The sequence below is a fragment of the Callospermophilus lateralis genome, chromosome 3 (assembly GCF_048772815.1).
Source record: "Callospermophilus lateralis isolate mCalLat2 chromosome 3, mCalLat2.hap1, whole genome shotgun sequence".
In the NCBI taxonomy this organism is placed as follows: Eukaryota; Metazoa; Chordata; class Mammalia; order Rodentia; family Sciuridae; genus Callospermophilus; species Callospermophilus lateralis.
Genome location: NC_135307.1, coordinates 173,944,805 through 173,961,907, shown reverse-complemented (window position 1 = coordinate 173,961,907; position 17,103 = coordinate 173,944,805). Strand labels below are relative to the sequence as shown.

Sequence of the window (17,103 nt, the reverse complement as noted above, 5' to 3'; positions counted from 1 at the left end):
ACAAAAAAGGGTTAGGGATCTAGTTCAGTGACAAAGCACTCCTAACTTCAATTCTCAGTATCAAAAATAAAATAAAATAAAATAATAAAATGAAATACTGGTAGATATTGCTTAATGGGGTTTATACCAACTTATCCTCTCACTTAAAATGTGAATGGGGGTGGGGCACAGTGATGCACACCTGTAATTCCAGCCTCTGGGGAGGCTGAGGCAGGAGGATCACCAGTTCAAAACCAGCCTCAGCAACCTCAAGGTGCTAACAACTCAGTGAGACCCTGTCTCTAAATAAAATACAAAATAGGGCTGGGGATGTGGCTCAATGGTTGAGTGTCCCTGAGCTCAATCCTGGTATACTCCCTCCCCCAAAAGAACAACAACAACAAAAAGAAAAACTGTGAGTGGATGCCTATGTCCTCACACCAGTTTTATGGGTATAAAACAAGTCATCAAACTTTCTGAACTTTTGCTAGATTGAAAGATGAATAGTGGTTTCCTGGTGTAGTGTTGATTTGTACTTTTTTTTTTTTTTTTTCCAAGTGAGGTTGACTACCTTGTCATGTTTTAGAGTCACTTATATTTTCTTTTCTGCAAACTGTACAAATAATCTATCTAGTTCTCTACTGGGTTGTGGGTATTTATTATTTACTTGTAGGTCCTCTTCATAATCCAAGGCACTGTCATTTTGTTTGCACAATGAACTTCAGAAACTATTTGACTTATTTATGTACATTTTTGGAACCAGGGATTGAACCCAGGGTTGCTTAACCATGGAGCCACATCCCCAACCCTTTTTTAGATTTTATTTAGAGACAGGATCTTGCTAAGTTGCTTAGGTCCTTGCAAAACTGCTGAGGCTGGCCTTGAACTTGTGATCCTCCTGCTTCAGCCTCCTGAGCCACTGGATTACTGGGATTCCCGACACACTGAGGAATGTGTCATCCTGCTCCTGACTATTTTATTTATTTGTTTTTGGAACAGGTGGCTTTTAGACACAAATGAGAAGGTCCTGCAGGTCATATAAGTGCCTGCATACCACTGCAGGGCTGTCCAAGGGCTGAGGGAGCCCAGGGGGCCATGCAGAGCCCTAGAAGATGGTGCTAGAACCTGGGGGAAAGAGGGCAGGGGATGCGAGAGGTGAGGGGGAAGGGCGAGGACACAGAGGCAGTTACTGGGTTCTGAATCAGATGCCCCAGAAGACTACAGACTCCCCACTGCAGGGAGCAGGCCAGAGAGGCTGGCCTGGCTTTAAGATCCCTTCGCCCTTCATCTGACAGAGCTGAGGATAGAAGAGTCTGAAGTGAGAGAACCCACCCCAAGGCTGTCAATCTCTGATGGTTTAAGCCTGACCTGATGGTTGTTGCATCTGGATGCTCTGAGTAACATCATTCACTCTGAGAGGTACATCCCAAGAGGCCAGAGTGGAAGTGCTCAGTAAACGTCTCCTTCCCGTCTCCCTCCTTAAGCCCTGCCCACTCACCTTGTCCCTCACTTCTCATATCCCATGCTGCTCCAGCAATAAAAATGGCTACATTTATTGAGCACTAAGTGTACTTTCACATGGATTATCTTCTTCAAGCCCCACAACATTCTGTGAGATCTAAGAGGATGATGTCATGGTCATCCCTATTTAGAAACCCAAACCCAGAGACAGGGGCTTACTCAAGGTCAGTACCTAGCAGATGATGGATGACATTGGGATTCAAAACCTTTCAGTCTAGCTGGGTAGGGTGACCCATGCCTGTAATCCCTAGGGTCTATGGAGGCTGAAGCAGGAGGGTCCAGCGAAAAGTCTGAGGCCAGTCTCAGCAACTTAGTGAGACCTTATCTCAAATTAAAAAAAAAAGGACTGGGGTTATAGCTCAGTGATAGAGTAAAGTTCCCCTGGGTTCCAGTCCCAGTACCCAAACCATTCAGTCTGACCCTCACTGTACTATTCCCAGCTGGTTACCAGTCTTGGACCATGCCACCACGTCCCTTCATGTTCCCCTACCTCTGCCCATGCTGGGTGCCCCCCTGGAGGGCTCTCCTTTCCATGATCCACCCAGAACCTTATTTGCTCTTCAAGGTCTTGTTCGTATTACTCCCTCTTCAAAACCTTTTCCAGAGTCCCCAGAGAGAGCTGGTTGCTTCCGCTCTGACTTTCCAGTTGAGAACTCTGTGCCGTGGTTACCTGGGGACCTGTCTTCCCCAGCCGACGGTGAGGAATTGTGCTGTATCCCCATCTAGTGTCTAGCACCAAGCCTGGCCTAGCACGAGTGCTCTCTAGATGTCGGGTGACTGAACGGCAGGGTCCCAGCTGGGGAGGACCGTTAGGAGTCTCTAGTGAGAAGCTGGAGAGAGCAGGAAATTGCAGAGCTGTCCATTGGGAGAGCCTCCATAAGGGGCAGCTGGGGACCGTTTCACCCACCTCACCACTTGCCCTTGGTCAGAACTGTCCCCAGGGAACCAGCTGAGGGGAAGTTCCAAACTTGCACTACCCCCTAGAGGTCCCTGGGAACCCATGGTGCTACCTCTAAGGGGTTTTCCCCCTCTTGCAATGTCAGGGACTGAACCAAGAGAGGAAGTGACCCTGGCAGGGTATCTGGATGAACAGGAGGAAGTGTGGTCAGAGTTGCTATGCCCAGGGCCTGGGCCACCCTAGCTGGTGCTTTTGGACCTCTGAAACCCAGGAGTTACATGGTTTTAGTAAGACAAGAGTTCCGGGGTGGATGGGGACTTTCTTGGGGTGTGAGGGAAATTGCCTCATCCCCAGAGCTGTGGTGTAAGACAGTCCCAGGGCTCTTAGCAGCTGTCACTGGCCTCCACCAGGAATAGGAGATTTCTGAGTTGGATTATCTTGCAAAGCCCCCAAGAGAGATGCCTATCTCTGGTCCCTGCCCCTACCCAATCAACTTCTCCCTTTAAGGATGCCTCACTCAACACCTTACTAAGGCTCCTGGAACTTTGGGTCCCCAGGCCTCAGCCTATGGCCACCATATCCCACAGACTGGGAGATGGGTAGGAGAGAAGCTCGGAGCATGTGCTCTGGGGCTAGCCTCTGGGAGTCCAAACTTGGCTCACTCACTTCACCTCTTGGAGCTCCAGTTCCCTCATCCATAAGATGAGGATAAAGACATTTGACATCAAATTAAATTCTTAAACTTGTCAAATGAGAGAAACTTGATGTCTATTGAACAAATTCATTCCATAGAAGCCACCACAGACCAGTTGTTCTCACAGTGTGGTCCCTGGACCATCATCATCACCTGGGTACTTGTTAGAAGTGCAAATGAATGGACCCCCCCCTCCTCTATTGACTCTGGGGGCGGGGCTCAGCACTCTGCTTTAGCAAGCCCTCCAGGAAACTCTGATGAGTGCTAAAGTTTGAGAACCAATACCCCAGAAAAACCCAACAGATGGGCAACACATAGGGAGAAGATATGTGGAACATCAACATCCAACAAGGGACAGATACCTAAAATTTGTAAGCTACTCTTGCTTACAGGAAAAACACAGGAAATGAGAAAATGAGCAAAAGATATGAACCAGCAATTCATGGAAGGGGAAGCACCAATGCCCAACAAGTATAGGAGGAGAGTCTAAATCTCAGGATTAACAGAGAAATGCGAGTTAAAACAAGGAGGAACAGCTGGAGAAATAACTCAGTGGAGAGTGCTTGCCTGGCATGTATGAGACCCTGGGTTCAATCCCCAGCACTACAAAACAAAACAAACCACCAAAACAACAACAACAAAATAACTAATGAAGAAATGCCACTTTTTCTTTCTTTTTTTTTTTTTGGTCAAATGAAAGAAACTTGATGAAACTTTTTTTGTCAAATGAAAGAAACCACTGAGCCACATCCCCAGCCCTTTTTTGTGTTTTATTTAGAGACAGGGTCTCACTGAGTTGCTTAGGGCCTCACTAAGTTGCTGAGGCTTGCTTTGAACTAGTGATCCTCCTGCCTCAGCCTCCTGAGCCCCTGGGATTAGTGGCATGCACCACTGCACCCAGCAGGAAAGCCATCTTAGACTGGTAGGCAACAATTATAAAGTCAGTGTAAATCTGATGGCTGCCTGGGGTAACAGCATCATCCACATGCTGCTGGTGGGGCCATTCTGGAAGAATTTAGTGAAATTTAAAATGTATACACTTTTTGATCTAGTAATTCCACTCTTGGGGATGGAACACAAAGACATTTTCACATAGGCCCATAATGAGGTCAAGTACAAAGCTGTTCATCACAGCATTATTGGAAGCAAGCTGGGTATCCCTCACTGGGGAAACAGATAAATAAAAGAGTGGATGCTCAGCTCAGAACATTTTGCAGCAGTTGGATGCAATAAGCTAGATTTTCCTACAGCAACGTGGGTAGAGCTTAACAACATTATGGAATCAAAAAAGAAAGCAACAGAATGAGGCCTTATGCAATACCACTTAGGTCTAGAAACACACACACGTTGTGTATTCTATGAACAGAGACATTTTAGCATGTAGGGGCGGGTGCTCATGGGGAGAAGTGGGTGGAAGGGGAATAAAACAAAATAAGACATTAGGAAGTTTCTCCAATGGACCAGTGATGATGGGATGATCATTTCCCACAAGCTGAGTATGAATCATGGAACCTTCTGGATCCGAAGATCTAACAATAATATTACTTAAAAATCGATAATAGTATGTACCTCAGTAAGTATCACATGTCCAGCCACTAAAGGCTTTGTAAAGTTTGACAAATATATTTGCGCTTCTCTAGGGGAGTCTCTGGCCTCCTCTCAAGCCTCCCAGCCTTTACTGAGGCTGTGCAGAGCGTTACCCTTATCTTGACTTCTCTAGGTCTCTACCCCTGCTTCCAGATTTCTTTGACTTTCCCAGACCCCAGGATGTTGTTCACAGAGTTTTGGCTGTTCCCTGGTCTGGGGTTTAGGCACAGAGCCAGTGTGTAAGAGCGTTGTTAAAGGAGACTCCTCCCCCACCAAACTGAGCCCCCTGACAGTCTTCTTAACATCTCACCCGCCTTGGTTCCCGCCCTATTGCTCCAAGGCCAGACGCGTAAACTGACACAAAAAGTGTTCCATGTGGAAGGGAACAGCCTTTACTGTAAAGTGCCTACCATGTGCTAGGCCCAGCACTAGGGTCTTGACCTTCACCATCTTCTTGAAAATTGTTAGGGCTGAAATGATTCCAGAGATGAGAAATGGGAGGTCATAGCTGAAGAGGATCAGGAGAATCCCTCGCTTTTTTTGACTCTTTTTCCCATTCAGTAAAATTGGGCAAACAGAGGTCTCTGAGTTCTGGATTTCTTTTTCTTTTCTTTCTTTCTTTTTTTGGGGGGCGGGTGTTGCCGGGTAGTGAACGGGATAGTCTTTTCTCAGTCGGCCAGCAGATGGAGCTACTCTTCATCCCTCAGCCTCCAGAAAGCTGAGGGGATTCGAAGTCCCCAGAAAGGAAGGGTGTCCTGGAGCCGCGCTCCCAGGGGACAGTGGGACAAAGCAGGGCCGCTGCCCATCCTCTGGGTCTGGCAGCAGACGCGCCTGCCGAACCCTGGGAGACCTTCTGGTGCTTTAGGGCCCCGCTTCGCACGCCCCCTGCAGGAAGCTATCGGTACTGCAGGATGCTGAGCCCCGAGGGCACGGATGGAAACCTGTGACCAGGGTGTGACTAGGGGTCCCCGGGATGGGGTTTCACATGAAAAAGTGAGGGAGATTCAGGGGCTGGCTGTGGGGTCACCCCTTGCACAACCTCTTCATGGGCGGAAGTTACAGGTAGTTGTCTTCAGCTGCATCGCCTCCATCCCTGGACTCATCTTCCTCATCATCGTCATCGTCGTCGTCTGGGGCCAGAGCCTCGATGTCGTGCGTGATGTCCGTCAGCAGCCGGTGGAAGGCCTGCGCCTCGGGCCGCTGGGCTGCACCATCGTAGCTGCGCACAGCGGAAGCTGACGTGGAGCTCATACTGCGCTTGATGCGGCCGAAGCTGTCGGTGAGGATGCCGCCCTCACGGATGCCCACACCCTCCAGGAAGCCCTCAAAGTAACCGATGTCCTGGTCCGGGATGAAGGGCCGCATCCCTGCAGGCCGCGGGGTACAGTGATTCCCGGGGTTCAGCTGCTTCCCCTCCCACAGAGGCCACTCCCTCCCTGGAAATCTAAGTTGAAATCCCTGAGCTGCCAATCACTGTGTGGCTTTGCCCGCGGTCCTTAACTCTGGGCAGATAATGATGAGAAGCTCAGCACACAGTTAATGCTCACTACGTGTTAACTTGCTTAATATATTGTTCTTATGACTGCTATATTCCACATATTAGCTACATGACTTTAATTAAATAATTACTCTGAACCTCACTTTCTGCACCTGTAAAATGGGGACAAATAGTGTCTACTTCCCAGAACTGGGGGCTTTCAACCAGATATTTGGCACATGGTAACCTGTTAGCTTTTCAGTATTAGTATTCCTATTGTTCTAGTCATCCTTACTAGCTGTATGACCTTGGACAAGTTTCGTAGTCTCCCTCTCCCATGTCACTCTAAGATAAAATGGCTGTACCAGGGTCCTGTTTTTCTTATAAGCCATTTCCTAGCTCTGTTTCAAGGCCCTTCCCTTCTCTGCACCTCAGTCTCCTTGTCTACCCTATAGTCTCAAGATCTTGGCCTGAAGGATAAGGAGGAAATACTCCAAGGCGGTTTTGGATTGCTGACATCAAGGGCCAAATAGGAGCCTTAGCCAAAGCCTGAGAGGGTCAGGGGCTCACCTAGGAGGAGAAACTTGCGACGGTCTCCGTAGAGCTTCAGCAGGCCGGCGCAGTAGTCCTGGATGGGCAGGCCCAGGCGGTACTCCCGCAGCAGTAGTGCAAACTGCTGGATCTCGGGGGGCCCCAGCTTACTCCGCAACTGTGGACGACACCCCTGGAGATCAGTCCCAGAGAGCAACCCCACCCAACCCCTGCCTGACAGAACCAGAGCCCTCTCTATGAGCCCTCCTCCAAAAATTCTTTCATGACCTTCTCAGGGGACACCAGCCCTGTTGGGCTACATCCAAGAATGGGATTTCCATTCAAGCTGCCTGAGTCCAAATCCTAGCTCCCTGGGTGACCTCTATGACCTCAGGGAGGTCCCAACCTCCAACTCTTGCCTTCCCCCTCTGCAACTGAGGATGACGGTGGCCCCCCTCTTGGTGCTGGAGTAGTGTCTGGCAAACAGCCAGTGAATGCTGGCGGCCTGACATGCGCCAAGGCCTTTCACAAACTGCCCTCAGTTTACTCTTCATCTCCTTCCCTGACCTCCAAGGTCCCCTGCTTTGCCATGTCCAGCAGGGCGGCTGTGCACGATCCCGGAAATGCACCTATGTGTATCTACTTCCCTCTCCCATGTCACTCTAAGATAAAATGGCCCGGGCCCGTGCTGTCCCCAGCTGCCCCAGCTCACCGTGATCATGTAATCTTGCAACTGCTCCAGGCTCAGGCCACTGTGGTCACTGCCACTGCAGTGGGAACCGTGGAAAGAAGGAGTGGACGTGCCACTGTAACACGCTTCAAATGTGTCCTGGGAGCCATTGCTGTAGGGACAGGAGGAAAGGGGCCTTCACTTGCCACTCACTGGCTCTTCTCCCTGGGGTGCACTTCAGGTGCGTAGGGTCAGCCATCACTGCTGTGGGGTCTAGGATGAGGCCTCAGGCCCATCAAGGCGGTTTTGGCTTCCAAGGCACTGCATGATCTGACTCTGGGACCTCTCCAGCCTTGTCCCTCATTTGTTCCCTCTTGCTCTTTTTGTTCTGGCCACCCAGCCTTCTCCTTTTACTCTTTCTTTCTTTTTTTCTTTCTTTCTTTCTTTCTTTCTTTCTTTCTTTCTTTCTTTCTTTCTTTCTTTCTTTCTTTCTTTCTTTCTTTCTCAAGGGATTGAACTCAGGGACACTTGGCCACTGAGCCACATCCCCAGTCCTTCTTTGTATTTTATTTAGAGACAGGGTCTCACGAAGTTGCTCAGGGTCTCACCATTCCTGAGGCTGGCTTTGAACTTTTGATCCTCCTGCCTCAGCCTCCTGAGCCACTGGGATTACAGGTGAGCGCCACTACGTCCGGCTTCCTTTTACTTCTAATACTCCCAGAGGTCCTTGCGCAAGCTCTTCCCTTTGCCTGAATACCTCTCTTCCATTTCCTTTTGCTCAAGCTCTTTTTTTTGAGGGGGGGGGGATACTGGGGATTGAACCAGGGGTGCTCTGCCACTGAGTTATATCCCCCAGCCCTTTTTAAAATTTTTATTCTGAGACAGAGTTGTGCTAAATTGTTAAGTCTGGCCTCAAATTTTGTGATCCTCCTGACTCAGCCTCCCGAGCTGCTGGGATTACAGGCATGGACCACAGAGCCTGGCTCAAGCTAACTTTTATTCATCCTTTGATTCCAAATATTGTCTCCTCAGGGAGGCTTCCATGATCCCCTTCAAAACCAGGTTAGACCTTATCCAGATGCAGCCCTTTCCAGATCCTCCACCCAACATTCCCACTGACCACCGCCTCCCCCACACCCTCTGCCGGGGTCCACATGGCCTTTCGCCTGCTCATCAACACACAAAGCTCCACTCTGTTCAGAAGGTTTGCGCTTGCTCTCCCTCTGCATGGAGTAGCCTGTCCTCACCCTCCGGGTCTTGGTTCTGGTGTCGTCAGCTCCATGAGGCCTTCCTGCCTCCCCGGATGAATGTGGTCCTCTCAGTCCCTCCTGCCTGGCTTCTCTTCAGGGCTTAGTACCATTAATGCTCATTAATGCTACGTTGAGAACTTGGCAGGAGCAGGGGCTTTGATTTTCTTCTTTTTGAGTATCTACTGTGTGCTAGGCATGACTCTTGCCCTCTGTCTCTTCCTGCTGTATCTCCAGGATAGTGCTTGGCATGTAGAAAGTGCTAACTAGGGTTTAATAAAATATCAACCCTAGTCTCTAAATTGTTCTAGAACCACCTTGCATTATTATCTCCAGAGAAGCAGGACAGCTTCCTGGGTGAGGGTGTGGACTCCTGGTTCATTTCCCAGGCTACCACTTACTAGGTGTTTCACCCTTGGAAAGCTGAACTTTCCCTTTTCCTCAGTTTTCTCCATCTGTAAAGTGGGAGGATGGAAATCGGTGTCCTTGAGGAATGAGAGCAATTCTTATTTGTAAGGTATTTAGAATCATGGACTCTATGGAATAAGTAAATAGTAGCAGCTATAATGTTGCTATGTAGCCACTAAAAAAATAATGAAGTGCACTATAGAGAGCATTTGGCACATAGTAAGCTCAAAAAATGTTAGGCATTACCATGATTTTTGTCTCTGTAGCAGAATCAGGTTGTTGATGGACTAGCCTAAGGATACAGAATCTTAAGAAGGCAAATCTATTGCCACTAAAAAGGAAGAACAATAAAAGAGAAAAAAGGAGGGCTCATATTACCGACAAGCACTGCTACTCACCAACCCAAAGCTCTCAGTAACATGGCCAGACATGGATTTGCCCAGGACGTTCTTTTACCACGGAAAATCCCATATCCTGGGAGACCTCTCATTCTCGAGCAAACTGGGACTGGTTGGTCACCCAAAACAGACCCCTGGGCAGTTTTCCCAACTGAAATTTCTTTAAATCCTCCATGTTCCAGTCTTGCTTGCAGATAATGTAATGACCATGTGACCAATCAGATGACCAATAAGATGGAAGCAGAAGTTGCTGAGTGGGAATCCAGCAGAACTTTTTATGGAGGCCTCTAGCATGCTACTGTGATGGCTGGAGCTCCAACCACTATCCTGATCCATGAGGTGACCCCGAGGATGGAAGCAAGCACTAAGGAGGGTGTGGCAGGAAAAGAGAAGCCTGGGTCCCGGAAAGACGCTGAGGCCCTGAACTCCTGCTCTCTTTTATGTAAAACACAAGAAAAAAAAAGTTCTATCTTCTTTCAGCTACTCTTCTTTTAAGGGTTTTAAATTATACAGACCCCAAACTAAAGTAAAGTAAAATTATTTTTGGCTTTAGCTGTGATTTTTGACCCTGCAGGCCACCATGTCTGGATAGCTGGGAGAGAACGGCAGACCTACGTGGACCCGGTCTGGGCTCTGTGTCCCCTGGATGCTATAAACTCATCAAAGCCCAGGGCTCATACCACCTCCCCTCTCGGTGCCTTGCATCTCCACCCAAATTAAGGCTGGGTCATATTCTCCTACCCTCTCATGAAGAGAGACCTCATTTGTGCAGGGGTGGGGAGGCAAGAGTGAAGTCCCCAACAAGGAGGGGTACCTACAAGGAGCTGCAGCAGCTGAAGTCCGCGTCGTAGGCGTAAGTCCCATCTGTCCGGCAGCTGTCACCTGGACCGACACAGAGGGACTGTCAGAGTGGCAAAGTGGCACCAGGATCCCTGGCTCCCCTGGGCAACTCTCCTCCTCAATCATGGTCAACAGCACCTTCCTGCCTGCCCCCCAGGGGCCTTGGGAATAGCAGGGGAAGGGACAGTGTGGGCTGTGGTTGTAAATTGTGTGTTTGAGGCAAGACAAGAAGAATCTTATGAGGGGAAAAGAAGTCAACACCGTCAGAGGAAAAGAGCACTATTTACAGAGACCGTGCCTCTTCCCAGCGTGCTGTCCCATCCTCCAGGAATTGTCCCTAGCCTCTGGGCTGAGCTCACTCAGGGTCACTCCTCAGGTGAGGCTGGCTCCTCATTAACGCTCTCACAGTACTGTCTGGCTACATATTTATTTGTGCAGTTATTTGATTACTGTCAAGCTGCCTCAGCCACAAAGCTTCGAGAAGATGAGGCCACCTCTGGTTTTGCCCATCAGTGTATCCACGTCACTGGATCTGACGTGGTAGGCACTCAGGAATATTTGTTGAATCTGTTGAACGACCTCATTCACTTGACTTTCATCTCCCATGGGTGGGAGGGCCTTCTAAAGAAAAGAACAGGCGCTCTGTTGCAGGAGCTACACAAACAGGTACTACACTGCTGGGGGCTGTGGTTGGGGTTCACTTAGAGGCCCTGGGAAGTGAGGTTGTTGCAAATAGAAGCTTTTGAATCCAACAGATCTGGGTTTGAATCCTGACACTGACACCAGCTTCGTAACCTACCATAGGAAATAGTCACTATTACTATTGACTCTTCTGGGCCTCAGTGTCCTCATCTGTAAAACTGCAATCATAAGGCCCCAAGGGTTCTTACATCCCTTCAAAGAGTCCCTCTTGGCCATCTGTGATGGACCTGTCCTGTGCGAGGCCAAGAGGGCAGATAAGTTGCTATGGGGATTGAATAAGATTTGACACCTGAATATCAACTTGATAGTCGGTGATCAATAAATGCCTCTGTTAATCTCATTCTCATTCCAGCCCTCGACTGTATCCAAGGTCCCATCTGCAAATATTGGTTTTGATCTAGGAGTCAAGTGAGACTAGAAGGTTCAGAAAGGCAGTTCATATGCTTTAGATTTTGGTAAAGTATCCAAAACAAAAAGAGAAAAGTTCAAGTGTGAGGAGCTCAATCTGAATTGGGCATCCTGAACATCTTTGATGGAACCAGGTTTGAGGTCATCATGAAGATCAACATTTTATTTTACCTACATATTAAGGGGACACTGTAATTTTAGCAGAGATTAGGATCCCTAAAGGCCTGCACTAGCCTTGAGTCCTGGGCCATCCTTCCTCCCCTACCTCTGAGGATGCTGCACAGAAGGGGAGGCCAGGGACCCCGGTACTCACTGCGGCTGCAGAGCCATGGCCGGTCAGGTGTGGACGTGTAGTGGTAACCAGCCCGATCCACACACTCGATGCTCTGGTCTCCATAGATGATCTGGAAGACCTGACAGATGAGTGCACAGGACTCCTCGGCGGCATCCTGGTCCAGGGAGGAAGAGCAGAGCTCAGGCCCTCCCCACCACCAGGAAGCCTGCCGCCTCCTCAAACGCCATGGGCAGGCTCCGAGGCACACGCCCGTGGGCCCCTTTAAATCAATATCAGAGATGTTTCCCATCAAAATTATATGGCCACTCTCTGGGTTTCATGACTTCTTTATAGAATCCAGAGAACTCTGTCTTCTCTGCCATGAAAAATGTACTCCAATTTATGGGAGTCCCGAAACTTATCAAAAAGAACTGTAATCTGCCAGGCAGAGTGGAACATGCTGGTTATCCCAGCAAATCAGGAGGATTGCAGGTTCAAGGTCAGCCTGGGCAACTTAGTGAGACCCTCAGCAACTTAGTGAGACTCTATCTCAAATAATAATAATAATAATAATAGACCATGCTTGTAGCTCTGTGATAAACTTCCCTCGGACTCAGTACTCAGTACTGAAATAATAATAGTAATAATAATAGATTAAGCTCCAATTTAACTTAATACAGGTACAAAAGTTGAGATCCAGAGAGAAGGAGGCGCTATTAGAAGTATGAAAATGCCGGGCGCAGTGGCACACGCCTGTAATCCCAGGGACTCGGGAGGCTGAGATAGGAGGATCACGAGTTCAAAGCCAGCCTCAGCAACAAGTGAAACACTAAGCAACTCAGTGAGACCCTGTCTCTGCAAAATAGGGCTGGGGATGTGGTTCAGATTGAACCAGGGTTCAATCCCTGGTATCAAAAAAAAAAAAAAGTATGAAGATTTTAACCTCAACATAGTTACTACTACTGGATGCCATATTTAGATATGAGCTTCCCAATATTCAGTGTGAAAATCAAAGTAGAATGAATACATAAACTTCATTCTCTGGTTGAAGGAAGGAGTTCAAATTCTTGGGTAAAACTTTTTTGAGACTGCACATTCTTTGAAGAATTCATATCTTTATGTGTTTAAGCAGAGACACAAAAGAAAGCATTAATTAATGAAAACAGAATAATTTTCTTGCAGCTATTAGCTATTTTTGTGTCTCTAAAAAGTCCAAGGTATAAATTCAAATGTAACTCAGGATAGGCAATCGGGGGTTATGAGGAATTACTAATCGTTAAGCCAGGACTGATCCTTACAATGACCCTACAGAGTGGACAGAGCAGAGAGGATCCTTATTTTATAGTTAAGATGCTAAGACTTAGAGGGGTTCAGTGATTTGCCTGGGCTCAGAGAGCAGGTCTGTGGCATTAGATAAAACTGGCAGCACGTGTGGTTTTTGACTCTAACTTCTTTACCCTCCTGGGCACTCCGGTGCCTCAGATAGGAGCCCAGAGGCTCAGACACCCTGGAGAGCAACTCTTATTTATTTACTCATTCCACAAGTCCTCATTTCATCTTATTATGTGGCAAGCTCTAGGCCAGGCCCTCTACCCTAAAATCCCCACAGGCTGGTGGGGTAGACAGTGAACACTGTCACCTCTGTGTGGAATCTGATTTCCAGGCCCATCCCTCTGCCAACTCCTTCCTCTTCCTTGCCCTTCAGTTTGAAAAGCACAAACTCACTTTCCCCTCTCCCAGTCTCTATGAATGCAATCTGCTTATTTCCTTCCTAGTCCCCACGAAAGGCATAATGTAAGATGCATTAATTTATTCATTCAGCCAATTGGTATTTAATGTGCACTTATTATGTGCCAGGCATGGTTCTAGGTGCCAGGGATACCACAGAGAGCCACCCAGAACACACAGGTCTCTTGCACTCTACAAGGAGGTCAGTCTGGCTAGAGTGGAATAAAGTGTGGAGGTGGTGGGAGTAGAAAGAGCTGAGGCCAGAGAGGGGCTGGGGGTCATGGCTGGAGCTTGGATGCCCTTATAAGCAATTGTAAGGATGTTGGCTTTTACTCCAAGTGAAAGAAGGAGCCACTGGAAGATTTGGAGCAGTGATATGATGTGACTTCTGTGTTAACAGAACCAGTCTGATTCTGTAGGGGAACAGACTATAAGAAAGGGCTGAGCCAGCGAAGAGATGACATCATGATTCCAGTGACAGAAGATGGCATGTGGGTCCGGGTGGGGACAATGGAAGATGCAGAAGTGGGTTTTGATCATATTTGAAAAACAGGGTCAATAGGATTTATTGACAGGTGTGGGTGTATGCGAAAGGGAGCAGAGGAAGGGAGAGAAGGAGAAGCCAAGGACCACTGCAAGGTTTCCGCCTGAGCAACAGAAGGATGAAGCTGCCAGTCACCAAACAGGGAGGTCAGGGTCCTCAGGTTTGGGGGAGGAGATCCAAAGCTCAGGTTTGGATGCATTAGGCTTGAGATGGTCATTAGACCTTGGAATGGAGAGACTGAATAGAGATTTGGTGACAGATGAAATTATGGAGGTTCCAGTGTTTTAAAAGTCACAAGACTAGGTGGGTGTAGTGGTGCATGCCTACAATCCCAGCTACTTGGGAGACGGAGGCAGAGGATGGCAAGTTCAAGGCCAACTTTGGCAACTTAGCAGGAACCTGTTTTAAAATAAAAGTTAAAAGGGCTGGGGTTGTGACTCAGGGGTAGAGTGCTTGCCTAGCATGTGTGAGGCATTGGGTTTGATCCTTAACACCACATAAAGTAAAGTAAAAATAAAGACATTGTGTCCACCTTAAAAAAAAAAGAAAACTGGAGAGGCAGTCTGTGGTAGAGCTCTTGAATACCATGTGTGAGGCCCTGGGTTTAACTCCCAGTACTGCCAACACTGGGACATACACACATGCTGTGGGACTACAGATCACCTAGAAATGAGTGTGGCCAAGGGATGAAGATCCAGGATAATGCTTGAGGCATTCCAACTTTCAGAGGTTGCAGAGAAGAGGAACCAGCTCTGGAGAAGGAGCCAGGGAGGCAGGAGGAAAACCAGAATGTGTAGAGCTAGACCCAGATGAACGAGTGTCTCAAGGGGAGAGAATCTGTTGTGTGTAGATTCCTGGTGACTGTTCACCTCTCCCTCCAGGCACCACCTCTGTTTTGTTCACCCCTGCTTATACAGAGCAAGAAGAGAGCTGGAGGCCCTAAGGCAGAGGAAAGCTTAGAAGCCTCAGGGATTGAAAGTGCCAGCTAGCCTGTGTGCTGGCAAGGGAGGACACCAAATGTCTTGCTCACCTCTGCATCCATAGCACCTAGCCCAATGTCTAGCACATGCCGGGCACTCAATACACACAATCAAATGAATAAGAGCAAAGGTGAATGTGGAGAATGAAGGAGATTGGTGGGAAGGCAAGAATGGCAGTTACGTCTTCTGCTTCCCGTGCAACCTCTCATTGGTTACCTTATCTCTGGATCTGTTTTCATCCCTACAGATTGGAAATCGCTATATTATTTGCCACTAAATATTGCCATGAAATTTAAATGCTAAAGCCATCTCCCATCTGCCGTGGTTTGGCACTCCACTTGTGCTAGTCTTAGTGTCCTCGTGATTGTTACTGTGGCGGTGCTGAAATTGACCAGCAGAAGCTGGGCTTGAGGAGGGGGTTACTCTTAAGTGTATTGGCCATTTTGTTTTCGTCCCATTGTGGGACCCAGGGAGATGTGTCCCAGAGGGTATAGGGTGGGAGTCATGGGCACACCTAAGTCTTGGGTGGGGCTGAAGGAAGGAAAAGGCAGACCCCAGGATCTGGTGAAAGGGGCAGGGTGGGCGGGTACAGTGTTCCCCAGGAATGGTACTAGGTGTCCTCGGGCTCACCCTGTTAGCCACAGCCAGGATGACAAGGTTACAGTAGGCGTCGGGGCTGGGGTCCTGAGGGTCCAGCGGGTTGGGGCCTGGGTGGCGCCGCTCCCAGCTGCCCCCGCCGCTGCCCGCCTGCCTCCGCTCCCAGCTGCCGCCGGGCTTGCCCGCGCCGCCGCCGCCGCCCGTGTGTCGCCGCTCCCAGCTGCCGCTGAACGTCTGCCGCCGCTCCCAGCTGCCCGACGCCCGCGGCCCTGCTCGCTGGCGCTCCAGGCTGCCTCCGCCGCCGCCCCCCGCCCGAGCCTCGGCGCTCGCGCCCCCGCCCCACGCCATCCGCCAGTCCAGGCTGCAGATGGTGTGGCGCCGCTCCGCGGTGCCCACCCGCCGCTTCTCGGGCGCTGCGCCCGGCGGGCCCGGGTCACGCCCCGCACCACCGGGGCTAGCGTCCACGCCGGCAGGCACCGGGTCCACGCCCAGACCTAGGAGAAGCCGGGGACGGTCAGCTGCAGGAGATCGCCGCCAAGGGGCCCCTCCCGAGGCCACCTGGAGGACCTCTCCAGCCGCTCTGGAGTCGGGTGCCCCTGGCCCAAGGCCCGCCCCGACCACCCGGCTGTGAAGCTCTTCTGCATCTCACTCTGCGCTTACTTTCGCGCCAGGCGCGCGGCCTGACTCCTCCCTGGTTTTGACTCCACCCCCGGCCTTGGGGTGGCGGCCAAGCCGCTCCTACCCTCCTCACCTCACCCCAACGCCCTGGCCTCTGATCTGCCCTCTGACTTGAGGGTGGTGGTCAAGTTTACCCTGCCTCTATGCTATGTCCTTAATTCTGACCACGTCCCAGTTTTAACGCCGCCTCCGCCCCCTGCGACCCGTTCTCGGGTCTCCTCAACCCCGCCCCTGGCTCCGCCCTAGTGGTCGGTCACTAGCCTTGCACCCCGCGCGTGGCCCCGCCTTCAAGCCTGGAGGCTCCCCTAACCCGTGGGTCAGATCTTGCGGTCACCCTGCCCTCCTTCGCTTTAACTTAGGGCCCTTCCCTGGTCTCAGGTTTCCGACTTCTCCATCCTTCCACTGCTCCACCCCTTGCCATCAGGAAAGCGGTCAGGCCCACTGTCACTCAACCTCGGGCTCAGTCTACTTGAACAGGGTCTCTTCCGCCTGCCGCTAGTCTCAGGGTATTGTGACCAGGCCTTTTCCATAACCGCTCTCCCGGCCTCAAGCCCCAGCCCTGCCGCAGGTCACGCCCATTCCCAAGACTAGAGGTTAGGCCCTTTCTCTCTCTGCTCTCCTCTCGGTCCTCCCGCGGCAGGGTCCTGCATGCTGTACCGGTCTTAAGCACTAGCAGGTGCAGCGCGTCGTCCTGTAGGTAGGAAGCGGCGGCTATCTCGTGCGTCGGAATGCGCAGAATGAGCTCCTCATTGTCGCGCCAGGTGAGCAGCAGGCAGCGGGCAGACAGGCTCAAGATGCTGTCCTGCTCCGCTGTTGTCTTCAGCGGCAGCTCCTTCAGCTGCTGCAGGGATGGTCGGATCGCCTAAGTCCCCGGAGCGGGGAGGGTGGAGAGGGAGAAGGGGACCTGAGGGAGACCCTGCCCTCCTTCTTCCCCAGAGCCTC

The 17,103-nt window shown here is 50.2% G+C and overlaps 1 protein-coding gene across 4 annotated transcripts in view; it reads right to left on the bottom strand.

Moving 5' to 3' along the window:
• Positions 1-17,103, bottom strand: part of Ccm2l (CCM2 like scaffold protein) — a 35,995-nt gene that overhangs the window by 13,142 nt on the left and 5,750 nt on the right. For 2 of the 4 annotated variants that reach the window (XM_076851669.1, XM_076851668.1), the window contains exons 4-9: positions 16,819-17,002; positions 15,517-15,977; positions 11,674-11,809; positions 10,229-10,292; positions 7,400-7,529; positions 6,727-6,865 (exon numbers count right to left, since the gene is read on the bottom strand). In XM_076851669.1, the coding sequence (XP_076707784.1) occupies positions 6,727-6,865; positions 7,400-7,529; positions 10,229-10,292; positions 11,674-11,809; positions 15,517-15,977; positions 16,819-17,002 (1,114 nt within the window). Of the gene's footprint in view, positions 1-5,048; positions 6,047-6,726; positions 6,866-7,399; positions 7,530-10,228; positions 10,293-11,673; positions 11,810-15,516; positions 15,978-16,818; positions 17,003-17,103 lie in introns of those variants that run through there. The other 2 variants (XM_076851666.1, XM_076851667.1) reach the window with 2 other exon arrangements.